Source organism: Pleurodeles waltl, chromosome 10 (assembly GCF_031143425.1).
Source record: "Pleurodeles waltl isolate 20211129_DDA chromosome 10, aPleWal1.hap1.20221129, whole genome shotgun sequence".
Lineage (NCBI taxonomy): Eukaryota > Metazoa > Chordata > Amphibia > Caudata > Salamandridae > Pleurodeles > Pleurodeles waltl.
In genome coordinates this window covers 1,024,744,660-1,024,760,338 of record NC_090449.1, presented here as the reverse complement: position 1 = coordinate 1,024,760,338, position 15,679 = coordinate 1,024,744,660, and the positions used below count along the sequence as shown (strand labels likewise).

The 15,679-nt window shown below is 42.5% G+C and overlaps 1 protein-coding gene across 4 annotated transcripts in view; it reads right to left on the bottom strand.

Annotated features, from left to right (window-relative positions):
• The window catches only part of ABHD5 (abhydrolase domain containing 5, lysophosphatidic acid acyltransferase), a 134,622-nt gene that overhangs the window by 59,196 nt on the left and 59,747 nt on the right, over positions 1-15,679 (bottom strand). For all 4 annotated transcript variants that reach the window (XM_069211973.1, XM_069211971.1, XM_069211972.1 and 1 more), the window contains one exon: positions 3,514-3,558. In XM_069211973.1, coding sequence (XP_069068074.1) covers positions 3,514-3,530 — 17 coding nt within the window. In that variant the 5' untranslated portion in view covers positions 3,531-3,558. The remainder of the gene's footprint in view (positions 1-3,513; positions 3,559-15,679) is intronic.

Genomic DNA, 15,679 nt, shown 5'->3' with positions numbered 1-15,679 from the left:
AAGAGCTCTGAGCAAGGTAACTGTGCACAACAATCTCTGGGCCCAATGATGGCTGTAATGTGGGTGCCAGAACACGATAAGCACAGACAGAAACTGGTAATCAAAGGTCACAGGGAAGGAAAATGTTGCCAATTTCCCACAGTTCTGAAAAACGTGCTAACGTCCAATAACTACACTGACAGAGGAAATATTAAACATTCAAATATTGTTTGAGAATGCAGGGAGAAAATAAATGCAGGAAATTAGGCAGTGTTTTCGGCTTGGTCCTCTTGCCTAACCATCTGCATATAGGATGATTTGTCATGAGACTGAAGCTGAGGCGGGTCACTTGATACAAGGGAAACAATAAACTTTGGTTTGGAGCTAGGATATATAATGTTGGCGCAGGATAGATGGTTCAGGTTGCTCTTCTGAGGCTGATGGGCCTTATGGGGGAGATTCCCCAAAGGTAGCTGATGGGGACTCTCCTTTATGCAGACAATATTGTGTCATTTGACCCGACTTCTAAAGGCTTGAAGAAACGTCTTAATTTTTTTTAAACCTATGCTGGCAGACATTATTTAAAAGTTAATATAAATAAAAGTAAAATCATGAAGTTTCACAGGAAGAGTTGTTACCCAAACATATTGATAATTGATAGTGATAAATCTATAAAGCGCTCGAAGGCCCTTAGGTATCTTGGCACTGGCATCGGTAACTACTGAACAAGAAAGATCTATAAAAAAATAAATAGGTGGTGTTAAAAAAAACAGATTTTGTGAAAAGAGTAATGTTTTAAGTTGTTTCCTAAACTGCAAAAGGGTAGATGTAGCTTTGAGGTACAGGGGAAGCATATTCCACAATTTAATGGTAACATCTGAAAGACTTCTGAAACTAGGAGAGCAGCTTGGGGAGGTAGATCTCGCCATTGATCTGATAGAGCTAGAGCAGCGGGGTCTTCTGGGAATGCGCCAGCAGAAAACCTCTCTCAGGTAGAGTGGCCCTGAATTGTGAGACGCATTGTAGGCAAAACACAGCACTTTGTAAGCCACTCTTTTCCTATAGATGGCTTTTGAGTACCGTACCTATAGAAATCATTTCAATCTTACCCCTATTTAGGAAACCTTTTCTTGGCTGAATTAACTGAGGAAGAACATATTGCACATAAGACGACGAAGGCTCTGTCCCATGTAAAGGCACTTAAAGCACTTTATGGCGCTACAGGCCAAAGGCACTTTATTAATTTACTGACTGTTTACAATATGAAAATCCCCCCATACGCTATTATGTGGTTTAGAAACTATAAAAAATGAGCACTGGCACTTTATGCATAGAGTATAAGGGAACATTTTGCGAACAATCTGCAATTTAAATACCATGTTATCAATTGAGGCGCATCAAAATGGGGCTGGTAAGCACATTTGGAAGAGGTTAGGCAGCTACAGTACGCTCCTATTCGTTTAAAGGAGAACTCCTTGAGGAAGCTCATAAGTGCAGAATGTTTTCCTCTGGAAGGGGTGACCATATTTTGATTTCTAATGTTGTATATGCACTTGAGCACTGTAGTCTAAAAGTGGTAGATTTGCAAGATAAGAGTTATTGTACCCTCCGAGGCTATCTAAAGTCTTTTATGAAACAGCTCTATGGAACAGGATATTCGCCTCTGTGGGTGATTAAAGAGGCTGGGGGGTTAATAAGGACAGTAAGTATTTGGCCCACAGTCCTATTTAAGATGGAATTTGGAGCACAGGGTCCGCCGCTGTATGCTCAGGTTTAAATTAAATTGCCTCCCTTTAAGATGTGTTACGGATACTTGGCGGTGAAAACGTTGGGGCAAAAGGAGGTGTAACTTGTGCAAGGGTGCAGTACAGATGGTCAAAAACGGTCTATTTGTTTGCCCTGTGTTAAAATCCCCTAGATTACATTTTTTAAAGGCCCTTTTTATTAAATATGGTACTGTATTGACTAGAGCAGCTGCTCAGTCGTTATATAGCCTGGTTACAGAATTGTAACATTTTTTAAGAGCTTTTTAAACATGTATCAATTCCTGTATTATGTAGATTAAACCACAAAGCCTGTTATAAATGTATCTAATTTTAATGCATTATGTTTTTAACTCTCACTGTTGCTATCTTTGCAGACCTAAAACTTTGATAAAAATCAATCAATCAATGGGTTCGGGACGTGAATTCAGGCTATCTACACACAGCAAGTTTGCACTTAATTACATTTAATTAATATAAATGGGATTTTTTTTTATAGATAGTGGACGTTATGAAAATCTGGCAAGGATTAGCCCTTAACAGCATCAGTGCTTTAGCGGGATTCCTACTGAAGTAAGATGTAAAGTGAAAGAAAAAGACTGCCAGGAGTTAAAACAGGACTATTTACAAGAGACAACTTTATAAACAACGGAAATAGGGGAATATACTGAAAAACGACAAACATCTACATTTAACTTAAATCACAAACTCAGTAGTTACACTAATAGCAACAATAAAATTTACAATTTAGAGGATTACCCTTCTTTAATGAACAGTTTTATTACTTATTTTAAATCCTAATTCGATTCTATTTAGTTGTTTTGTATGCCTGCCACATGTGTACACTCAAGTCACTACTAAATGCATACTTTTTTTAGGGACTAAAGTTTAGGTGCTTTTGTTGTTTACCAAGTTATGGTATTTTTTCAGATTAATACAAAAATCGAAGTATGATAGACCTGAGATCCCAATTAGTTATTTGTAAGCTAATGTTGACAAAATCAATTTAGACTTTGAAAAGGATTCCTCTATTAAGGACACGGGACCCTCAATTACGGAGCGTGCTTCATCACTGGGTCCCTCCCCACATCCCGTATCAGTTTTTCTATTTTCAGGGAGTGCTCCTGTTTAGGAGTTCTTGATAGGGGAATTAGTTCCCTGATGTGATCTCCAAAACCGCACATAAACCCTTCAAGCTTGGAGAGACACAGACACACATGTACGCAAGCAGACACACACACGCACCCCATTCCCCCCCACTCCAAGTCATAGGATAGGTTCTGGACCTCGCATAGTCAAGGACAGGCCTAGACCTCTGCACACACACTAGAGTAGTGCGACCGCAGGGCAAAAATACAAATCAGAATACCAGAAACACACCCAGTCGGGCCCACAGGAGAGGGACCCACCAGTGTTGCATGTAGGGGACATGTCTGACCCAACACAGTGTGTTATCCGTGATGAGGGCCAAGGTAGGAGGATCCCTGTAAGGTCCAGCACACAATATTTGGGAAGTGGATTGGCAGGTTCCGCTCCCACACTAAAACGCCTTCAGAGTGTATTATATGCAGAATATGCACAATAAAACAAAACAATAAATACCTTGGTGACGTAACTCTAGTACATACATACTGTGTTTAAACGCATTCATACAAGCCACACATTTACAAAGAAAATGTTCCCGTTGACCCAGATCCAAGTAGATCACATACATTCCATGCATCATTTAGTTAGGACATTGATTCTTTGCGCTTCAGAAAACTGTACTCACCAATTAGCAGTTGACATGACCCCTCCAATCTCGTGCTCCAAAGCTCTGAGGGGAATGTAAAAGCAACACATTGTTAAAGGAAAACCAAATAAGAGATTATACCACCGTGTCTGAAGCGTCCACTGCAGTCCTCCTGATTAGATGCATGTCAATCAAAGGGACACACTACAGAAGGATCTCCAGGGCAGAGGCCCACAACATTCAGCAAACCAAAGGCAGGAAACACTCTTATCTTCTTTTATATTAGAACTGCTGCTAGGGTGAAACCATGTTGTGAACCACTGCATCAAATATACAAGGTATATATATTCAGCAAGTACTTTTTTTTAACACTTAGTGCAGGGATCTCCAATAAGTAGCTCTGGAACTACTGGTAGCTCGCCAGCTCCCTGGAAGTAGCTCATGGGAGCCCATCCCAGCAGGTCAAAGGGAGGATTTGGGCACATTAAACGAAATAATGAGTCACATTTTTAGACCCTTGAAGTCCCAGCCAGAAAAAACAATTTCAGGTCTCCACACTAACACAAACATACACTGACAGTCTGCTGCAGTCAGATAGTCTGCAACATGACCACATGCTTTCCCTGGCAGAGCATCAATGTTGAATAGAGATTGGTCATGTGGTGTACCTCATTGTGACAATCACAGTGTGTAAATTAACACTCAGCCATGAAAGAATGGGAGAAGAAGCAAGAGTAGATTTGCTTTAGTCGGGGCTGCAAGGAGTGATCCGCATTGGTAATCTTATAAGGAAAGGTCTGTACTGGAATCTTATTGGACGTGGTCATCTTTAGAGGTGTGCAAAATCCACCTAATTTGCTTTTGTATGTAAAAGGACAAATAAATACTGAAATGCAAATCCATCATTTGGTGCTATATTTTAGATCAAAATGTGTCAGTTTGCCAATTTTTGATGCTAGGATATAGTTTTCCCCCACAAAAAAGCTCACAAAACAGAGCTGCTGCAAACAACGGGTGCTCGCATTTGTCTGTTTACATTTATCCAGCACTCTATCGCAATTTAATTACATGATGTGCCATAATGCTGTTAGTTTTAGTGTTATAACAAGAGTACCGCAAAATTACACTGGTGTAATTTAAATTTCACCCAGGCCTAGTCATATTGTAACAGTGATAGTATTCATGAGTAGCTCAGGGTGATATTCATGATTAAAACTAGCTCCTGTCACAGAAAAGGTTGAAGACCCCTGACTTAGTGTGTTCCTTGTTGCAACTCTTACCCTCCTTTCTTTTGTTACCCCTTGCCTCCTCTCCCCCTCGCTTTGTCAAACCTGATTTTTGTACCCTGTCCTCCTCTACCTACAACCTTCTCACATGCTCATGCAAATTTTTCATTTGCTCTCCCCCCAAAGCTAATTGCGTCATTTTATTATATTATTTAAATCGCACACCCGCCCCGCTCAAATCCTTTCTGTTGAAACGTTTGTTAAATCGTTGATTTTGTTGTGCGCTACTGCCTTTCAAGGTTTATGTTAAGGTCTGACATAAGCCTCTTGTTCGAATGTACAGTATGCAGACACATCATCGGTTGACCTTCATGAAAATTAGAAAAAAAATGTAAATAAATGATGCTGAACCTCATTTAAGTGCATTGATGTTGCATTTTTGACAGCCTGGCTAGCAGCAGCTTTGCACAATCTCCCACGATCTAATGTAGACACTGCGTTGGAAATCTAACAGAAACAAATGTGAAGTAACTTTCAATGATTGACAAATTATTTTAGTTTTGCAGTACTAGTCAAGAACCCTCTGGCCAATAGTCAAAATAGTTGAAGAACAAGTCAACAGCAGGATACTTTCCTCTATCTGCCCTGATTGTAAATTCACTAAACAGATTAGCTTCCTGAATTGGAACTCTCATGGTATGTCCCTTCAATTTAATGGGTCCCAACTTATGTTAGCCTTTGGAACAACTTGTACAAATAAAGGCAATAATTTACATTAGTCTCAATACAAACGAAGTGAGATTCACTTTGCCTAATACAAAAATAATAATTAACCTGATCGATGATAAGGTCGTTTAAGAAAATTGGCAACTATGTGATGCCCTTCCGCAAAATGTTGTGGCCTGAGAGGCAAGCTGACCCTATAACGCACCCTAAATAACCCTATAATTCACCTTACAATACCAACAAACCTCTGTTATAAGCGCCCCTCAAGTTCATCATTGTTGTGTTGCCATTTATCCTTACTATCCTATGTTCAACATAGTTTACATCATATTTCAGCTCCCAAGAGCTAGCTCTCTTCTCACCCTTGGTGCACAGCAGAATATTAAAAAACACAAAGTCAATAAAATCAGGTACTGCAAACATAACACCAACAATTCTGTGGAAATATAAATAGGGTTTCGGAGAAGGGAGAGAAGACAAGGGGTCTTGAAAAGACAACGGTTATGGCAATACCCAGGATAAGAAAATGGAAAGAATTTCACACTGCGACAATGACAGCAATTAAAATAAAACAACAATCACTGCCAAAACCATTAAGTCTTGCATTTTTCAGAGGAGTGCAAAGCAACTAGCTCTGCCGATTCTAGTAAATTTCTTTTATGTTTTATTTTTTCAACAATGCTCTACATTTCAGAACACTTGAGAAAAAGCTATCATGGATCTTAAGGTATTTCTAAACTGCACAGTGAATTCAATAAGAGCATAAAAACATCTGCACACTTATGGAGTGCTGCGTGAAAAAGAAAAAAACAGTAGTTCCCTGAATGTGAGCAGTGTAAGAATAAAGGTTACCGAATCAAAGGGATGGTAAAGAAGTAATGGTTCAGGTGAAGGACAAATACATGGAGAGAAAGGAAATAAATTCAATAAGAAACAAGCAAATGACAGTGACAAAAAAGCCAACCAATATTAGGCAACTGAACTATGTTTTCGGTTTCTCACTGACGTCAGCCTTCAGTTCTCACATTGGTACCGTACTCCTCACCCACAGCCTGTGGATATTTACACACATCCTTGTAGCCATCCTCCACTAGACACTTTTGTAGTCTAACTACCAGGACACTGCCTTCTAAATACAGAATTGAGTATAACGTTTCACTATTCTTGTTACCTGAATTCATGCATCCATCCTGGACACTTTACCTAGAAATGGAGGCGCCCTGGTAATGAACAATCATTTTTATTAAAGAGCGGGTTGTGTTGTGTTAGACAATAACTAGGTCGAACTTAAAAATAAAACTGGCCTTCAAGATGAACACCTAGTTGGCATATGCAAATACTTCACCTTGACTGTGATCCTGTTTGTGGATACTTCGGGGACACAGGAGATTATGGTAGTCTACGGATCACAGAGTTAGGCAAATTGGATGGCTACTTTGAGAACTGAGGACCTGTTTAGCTGTGATCGAAGATGTTCTGTGCATGTACTACATGATCATTCTGGCACTCAAGTATTGGTGGATTCCTCCCCAGTGTTGGCTTGGTCAGACTGTAAGCACTGGGTCTGTAGAGCTCTATGAAATGCTGTGGGTATTGATATTCACCTAGGCCCTCTTCCCAGTGGCTATTTGTGCCTTAGGTGATCAGTGCTGGACATTTCCCCTTCTCGTCACAGTCTGTTGACCAACTTAAAGTGTTACTTCCCTCTGCACTGAAAAATTACCAAGCTCTTCTAGCTCAATGCCTTCAACACAGACAGTGGTGGAAAGTCCCTGGGGTTGTTCAGCTACTGCAAGGCACTTGCATTCCTTTGCTTACTTAAGTGTGGAGCAAAGGAACCTGGACTGATAGGAGATGTTTTGGATTCTTCATAGTGGGAGAGAGACAGACACACCAAGCCACAAAAAGGTAATTATTGGGCAAATACAATGCCCGTGACTCCAAGAGGGAGGATAAAGAGGTCGGCTAAAGTGGATCAAAAAGTGATGGGCAGATCATCAATTTCAGCTTTGGGATCCGAGACATTACAGCTTCATGTAGAACTGTCTAAAATGTTGAACATGGTTGACAACAAAGAGAAAGGGGACTGTGCTTCAGATGGATGCACTGATGCTTCAGATGGATGCACTGGAGAGGGAGTCTGAACACACACAGGGTCATTCAAATTATTGGAGTCCAGTGTTTAAAGGTGGACGGCTGCTGCCTCTGCCTTCAAACCCCCAGAACATTTTGCAGGAGGCACAGCCGTGAAGGAGCAGAATAGAGGGGAATAGAGAAAGTTTGAGAACTAGGGAGAGAAAGAAAGAGAAATTTGCGATGGGTGAATTCCCTTTTTCCATCCATGGTAAACACAGGTGAAACTATTAGCAAACCTGCTGTTTCCACATCCATTTATCTATTACTTTTTAATCTCCTGTGCCGACTATCTCCCTCTTAGGAGGTGGAGGTGAATTCTTAATCAGGGGACTCTGATTGTATCTGTGAGTGTACCTTGAAGGGAAGGGATAAAAATATGAGGATCGAATGCATAGTAAAAAAGGAACTGGGGGGCAACTTACTGCAGATTGTGTTGCTGCAATACATCAAGGAAAATGAGGGTCGATTAATATAAACATTACACTCTGGGAGATTTTTAAGCCTGTCCTCAGAGGACACAATTTGTACAAAATCATGTAGAAGGACCCATAGCAGTCGCTGACTCCTGTTGTAGTAACAAGACTGCTTGATTTTGTGTGGCAGCACCACCGAGTGACAGCTGCCGGCCTAACCCTTCCGGTTAGCTAGCAGCACCTCAACAATACTAAAGCATACCCCTTTTCTCTCAGTTATACAAGTCTCACACAGGCAAAGACAAACAGAAGCAGGATCTTGGTTCAATAAATATTTTATTGAAGCAGCTGCGTTCTACGTAAAAAGGCATGAATTGCAACTTTGAGGATAATGGGACACAACGTTATTACGACAGTGACCAGGAAAGTGAAACACAAGAAGAGTCCCCCCATACTGTCACACTAGTGTCCCTAATATCCCTACCTACACAACTAAGTTTCTACATGAGAGCAAGTAGCAGTAGTAGCCCTAATCCACCCTTCTGGTCCAGGGAAGGAAGCCCAACCCTCATACCTGCTATCAGAGGTGAAGAAGAGGTCTGTTAGTCTACTCGGAGTCCTCCCACGCAGATGAAGAGGAACCAAAGGGTTTCCGCAGAAACATCGATGACGTGCAGCATGAGATGGCAAGCTGCCTGGAATGTCCCCTCCACCCAGGTGTGGGCAGTTTCATGTTTTATAACATATGTTATTCTAAGAACTGCCCTGACGTGACAACATGTATTTTTCTGTGTAGGGTAGACAATGTACTCTTTGGACCGGCAATACCCGGTAAATATTGTGTGCAGCTTTGGATTGAGCACATGATGAGACGGTTGTGAAAAGAAATGAATAACAAATTCTACGTGGAAGGGCAACTAATAAAATAATGAAAAACATCTCTACTAAAATGAAGCTTTGCTAAAATAAAAGGAATAAAAGCTAAATGTAACTAGGTGAGAGGGCATAGGCCTCAGGCCCAGGACTAAATAATGTGCCCTTCTAAATGCTAAAATAATATAAAAATATTACACTCTGGGAGATTTTTAAGCCTGTCCTCAGAGGCCACAATACGGACAAAATCATGTAGAAGGACCGGCAGCAGAAGGTTTAGGACGTGAAGTCAAATCTTTTTTTTTTAAATCATCCTTTCATTCTTAATTAACATATTAATGAAGCACAGAGTTTACAGTCACACATTGTGCCACAAGTGTGTTAGCATAACTATCTGGTAAACACTGACTTTTATTACAATGTCTGCTTTCTGCCCTGCACATCCTGAATGTCTGCACATGCTTCCAGCTTTTTTCTCATTTCCAAATCTGCGCCTGCCACATGATGCCCTGGTAAGTTCTCCACTTGGAACAAATTATTTCCCATTACTTCGGACAACCCCTCCCTTCGTATATGAACTTCTCTGCTACCATGCACAGGGCCATGTCTTTAATCCATGTTTCTTAATCTAGAGCCTCTGCTCCTATGACCCACTCCCCACCATAATGAAGTCAAAGCTTTTGACTACGACGACTATGGAAATGCAGCAATTGGCTTCTCCCAACAGAAGAGTCTACCCCTGATCAACTAATTCAGGCAGAGCAGTGACTAATCTGATCAAGACTCACAATGCGGGGACCAAGAGGATGTTCTGCAAGGTTGGAAACGAGGCTGAGGACACAGAGCATGGTTCAGTAGAACCAAACAGAATTTCAGATGGGCAGGGAGAGTAAGGAATGTGCAAGAAGGAATAGTGTGAGGGATTCTGGAGGTCATAGGTGGTGTGCACACTGGTGTCCAGCGCTATATTGATCCAACTGCAAGACGATGGGTTACTTATGTATTTAAGTGGCCTGAAACGCCATCATCTGTCTGAAAGTGAAATATTAAAACTGGATGCATATCTTCCAGAAGAGGATCTTCCAACCTCGACAAAGCAACTACAGTTGGATAAAATACCTGGGCAGAGTCATCAGAGGCACTATTTAGGTGGTCGTATGGGTGACAAAATCCTTAAAGCAGATCTGCAGCAAAGACAGATGGAAAGGTACCTGTAAGCTATCTTTAGATCCCTAGCAAACCTACTAGAGAGTTGTGGGCTCACCCTTTTTTTCATAAGCCGATGACACGCAGATTTTGTTTTTCTCCCTCATCGGCCCAGAACCAGGACCTGTCGATCTTGAACCTAGGCTTGAGGAAAATCTTGGGATAGATGAACAAAAACTCCCTTGAGCTCAATGGTGATAAGACAGATGTCATGGTTCTTGATAAGAACGTTGTTCTGTGGGCCCTAGACACTGGCCGGCTTTTCTAGGGACCTTGCCTACTTCATCCACGCAGGTGAAAAACCTGGGCTTCCTTATTGATGATATACTGACCTTGAAACCGCAGGTGACTAAAGTAACTGTCAACTGTTTTGCTGTTCTCAGATGGCTAAAAAAAAAAAGATCATCTGGCTAATGCCCTCTGCAGCTCAGAGGACCGTAATACAAGCTCTCATATTTAGACTGGATTACAGAAACGTGCTCCATTTGGGCGCTGATAAGACAACAATTAACTGCTTAAGATAGTTCAAAATGCTGCTGCCAGAATGCTCTTTCATTTACCCAAATCAGCCTCAGCTTCTCACCTACTACAGGAACTACATTGGCTTAGGATCGCTAGGGGGTTGAGTTCAAGGCACTGTGCTACATATTCAAGGCTAAACAGGGAGCAGGATCACACTACAATCAGAGGCTGGTGAGGCTCTATCAGCCCACATGTTCTCTTAGATCTTCTAACCAATCTTTGTTTACAATACTGAGAATTGGTCTTTCTCATATGAAAGGGCTTTCTTTCTCATGCATGGGCCCTCAAACTCTGGAACACTCTGCCGGAAGCTCTAAGGAACTGTAATTCATTAATGACCTTTCGCAAAGGCTTTAAGACCTGATTTTTCAAAATTAACTGATTTGCACACTCTACCTAAACCTACCCTGCACTGGGAAACCCTTTTTGGGTAGCTGCGTGCATTACAAAACTCATAAATAAACATATGTGTGCCAGGCCACTAAAACAATGATTCATAAGCAAGTTAAGGTGGAAGACAAATGTCCATTATATCACCTGATTTGCATCCATAAAGTGGAAACAAAAGTCCAAAGTACACCCAGATCAGTCTGGTCTCATGTCTCAATAATCCACTAGACTGAATTGCATCACCTTCACAACTGTATCAACCAGTTGGATGCAACTGGTTATCTCCCCTGGATGTGTTCACTGGCTGGACAATAAAAAAAGCTTTTGACTCAAAAGTGACTTTTTTTAACTGAAGGTGTAACTGAAAATAGAGTTTGGTCCTGAAATCATGTCACGCGTTGCATAGCTGCATGCACACCCACCAATCCAGTGGCGGTGAAAGGAGTTTGGTCCGCGAGAAAATTTCAACAAATTAAGGGAACAAGACAGTTTTTTTTCACCTTTTGTTTCAGACCATCTTTTATGGTTAAGTGTGACTTGCGGGTCAGTGGATTTTGGTGGGAAGTTCGGCGAGAGGCCAGTACGTTACTATAGGTGGATAACATCTTAATGTGTGTTGCACATCCATAGTACACATACCCAAATTTGTATCTATATTTTGGATACTTGGACTACACTCCGAAATGAGTGTCCTGGAAAGAAGCCTTGTATGTAGTAGAACAAATTAACAAGGGATGTGCTCCCAGACGGGCCCACACAAAAGGAAGGGATTACAAATAAGTGACACCGTAAGAGATTTCAAATCTGCATGATCTGGTCAGAAGAGATTAAGTTACATTGTTTTCAGATGTGAAGGTTGCAATTGATCACAATAGTGGGGAATACTATCTTTAACAGAGAATCAGACACTTGCTGAATATGTACAACATCAACTGCTATGACAAGCCAGAAAACCTGAAGACTGATTTCATGGTATTGATGAATTGTCAGATGCCATCATCTCTAAACTGAGCCTTCCTGTTCTTAATAGAAGAGTCATTCTTCCATGCTATTTAGAACTATAAAAATCAGTCATGTAAAACTTTCTGCTGTCCTTTGACGAGCCTCACCCCCTGCCTCATTGTATACAAGGGGGAACCTCAAAGTGACTAAATATAATAATATACTTTAAGCTTGCTGTAGGAAAGTTGCTTCTTTTTAGCATGGTTACCCTCACTTTTTGCATGTTTGTCAGTGTGTTTGACTCTGTTCACTGGGATCCTGCTAACCAGGACCCCAATGATTATGCTCTCTCCTTTTAAAAATGGTTGCTGGAACCTTTTTCACCCCACATTTGGCCTACTGGTGCCCCCATGTAAGTCCCTAGTATATGGTACCCAGGTAATCGGGGTACCAGGGGATCCCTATGGGCTGCAGCATGTATTATGCCACCCATAGGGAGCCCATGCAAAGTGTTCAGCAGGCCTGCCATTGCAGCCTGCGTGAAAGGGTGCATGCACCCTTTTACTACCAGGCCACTATACCAGGTCACTGTTAGTCACCCCTATGGCAGGCCCTCCTAGCCTAGAGGGCAGGGTGCAAGAACCTGTGTGTGAGGGCACCCTGCACTAGCAGAGGTGCCCCCACGAACTCCAGCTCCATTCTCCTAGTCTTCGTGAGTGCGGGGACGGCATTTTATGCGTGTACTGGACATAGGTCACTACCTATGTCCAGCTACATAATGGTAACTCCGAACTTAGGCATGTTTGGCATCAAACATGTCGGAATCATACCCCAATACTGTTGCAAGTATTGGAAGTATGATTCCGTGCACTCTGTGGGATACTTAAAGGACTCCCAGAATGGCTACCACCAGTCTTAAAGGGTTTTCCGGGCAGCCCCTGCTGCTTGATCTGATCAAGCTCAGGAAGGGAGAACAAAGGATTTCCTTTGGGAGAGGGAGGTAACACCCTCTCCCTTTGGAAATAGGTGTGACTGGCTTGGGAGGGGTAGCCTACCCAAGCCACTGGTACGCTTTGAAGGGCACATTTGGTGCCCTCTGTGCATAAACAAGTCCACACCGGTTCAGTCCCTGCTTTGGAGCTAAAAACTGGACAATGGAAAGGGGAGTGACCACTTCCCTGTCCATCACCACCCTAGGGGTGGTGCCCAGAGCTCCTCCAAAGGATCCCTGGGTTCTGCCATTTTGAATCCAAGGTTGGCAGGGAACTCTGAGAGCATCCGAGTAGCCAGGAGAGCCAGGCGACGTCAGAGCCCCCTCCTGATAGGTGCTTACCTGGCTAGGTGACCAATCCTCCTTTCAGGACTATTTAGGGTCTCTCTCTTGGGTGGATCCTCAGATTCGGCTTGCAAGATTCCAGCAGGATTCCTCTGAGACCTTCACTTCGACTTCTGGCCTCCAGAACTGTGGCTGGACCCTCCAGGACCCGACAATCTGCTTCCGACATTGTTTCCAGGGCTCCTTCCAGCAATTGCAACATTTCCACCGGCTGTGCATCCACTGAGAGCGGCATGTCTTCAGTCTGCACTAGAAGAAAGAAGTAATCTCCCTTGGAGTGAAGGAGTCACTCCCCTGCATCCGCAGGCAACTGCTACAATGGCGACCGGCTGCGTGGATTTCCTCTCATCCTGAGTTGTGTGGATCCTGCATCACGAGTGGTGGTCCAGAGTAGTCCTCCTGGTCCTCTCTGCCAGCTGTCCAACTTTGGTGGAGGTAAGTCCTTGCCTTCCCACGCAGGAAAGTATCCCGTGCACCACGTCACTTGCAGCTGCCAAGGGTTGTTTGCATCTCCTCCACGGGATCTTCAGGTGACGTTTACCTCCAGTCCCAAGCACTCCTTCCTGCAATGCACAGCCCTCTGCGTGGTTCTCCTGTGTTGTGGGATCCCTTACAGTAGTGCTGCATGGGCTCCTTCTCCGACTTCTATGTCCCTGTCCTGTGGGACTCCTGTGGGTGCTGCCTTTGCTCTTGTGGGCTCTCTTGTGTCGCTGAGGGTCCCCTCTAACTCCCCCTCCTGGGTTGAGTCCTCCTGGGCCTTGCTGGTCCCCAGAAGCACCACTTTTGCACTAACTGTGAGTTTGTATTTGCCAAAGCTTTTTGGTGGAATTCCTGCACCGACACCCATCTGCAATCTTCATTCCAGTATGGAACATCTTCTGCATCCTTCAGGAACTCTTCTCCGGCTCCAGGGCTGCAGTGCTGACCTGATCTTCATCACCGTCAACCAACTCCTGCAAGTACAGCTGGGTGGGTAGTAGCTCCTACTTCTCCTTGACTCCACTATTACTTTTGGACTTGGTCCCCTCTCTCCACAGGCCTGCCTCTCCAGGAATCCACTGCTGGTTTCTTGCAGTCTTGTCTGGGTGTCTTCTTTTCTTCCTTTTGGGTGGTTGGGGAAATTCCAGTGAATTACTCCTGCTTTCCTGGTCACTGGGGGGGGGCTGTGTTACTAACCTCTGTGGTTTTCTAGTACTCCCAGCTCCCCTCTACCCATTCCACTTACCTAGGTGGGAGTCCTGTGCTCGCATTCCATTTTTTCATATATACATTTGCACTGTTTTCTAACCTTTTCTATGCCTATTGCTGTTTAATAGTGATTATAATTAGTGTATTACTTACCTCCTATTGGAGGGTTGCCCTTCTACTACTTTGTGGTATTGTGTGACCAAAAATAAAGTACCTTTATTTTTGTACAACTTTTTTCTTTCATGTGTGTAAGTGCTGTGTGACTACAGTGGTTTTGCATGTCTACTAGATAAGCCTTGGCTGCTCATCCACAGCTACCTCTAGAGAGCCTGGCTTTTATACACTGCCTACACTTCACTAAGACGGGATACCTGGACCTGGTAAAAGGTGTAAGTACCTTACATACCCACCACACACACCAGGCCAGCTTCCTACACTTGCGGATTGATGATTACTTGACAAGTAGGTCTCAGGAGAGGATGTGTCCCAAAACACCAAACACTGTGGGTGGACTGAGAGAAAAGGATGGGTGCATGTCTTCTGGAACAATTGTACACTAAAACCACGAGTGACACAAAGTTTAAGAAAGTGTTTTAGCAGGATAGCTTTCACTTCCAGTGAAGTTTGAAGCTGGGCTTAGCAAACGGGGCACTGGAACAAGGTGGGAGGTTAGGTATGGTTGAGACATGTATCACATCCCACTGGATCTATGCAAAATAATAAAATATGAAACATAACTAGTTTTTTGCTCTCACTGACACTCAGCAATGCTTTTGTTTGTAGCTACCATTACGTCTTTATATGAATGAATGTATTGTTTTGGCTTACAAGTGTAAGCCATACAATATGAAAGACATAACAATACAAAAGATTAAAACATAATTTGCAGGTTGAATTTGGCTAGAAAATTTAATAAAATGATTCACTTGCACAATATTATAACAACCAAATGACATAATTATTCGACAATGTCATCCTTGGCATCTGGGATCACCTTGCTATCCTTCTAAAGTGTGTTTAGCAGATACATTTCTTGTTCAATTTTATATCACATGGTAATGCCAATTTCATACAACATATTTAAAAATTCATAATAGGTGTCTTCTGCTTATAAAATTGATCTCTTTCCCTTTTCTTCCCCCTCCTGGTGTGTATGATGTAAAATATTCCTATATAATACAAAATACATGCATTATAATAGTAAACCATCATGATTACAAACCTTTAACCAATTTCAGTTACCCGCA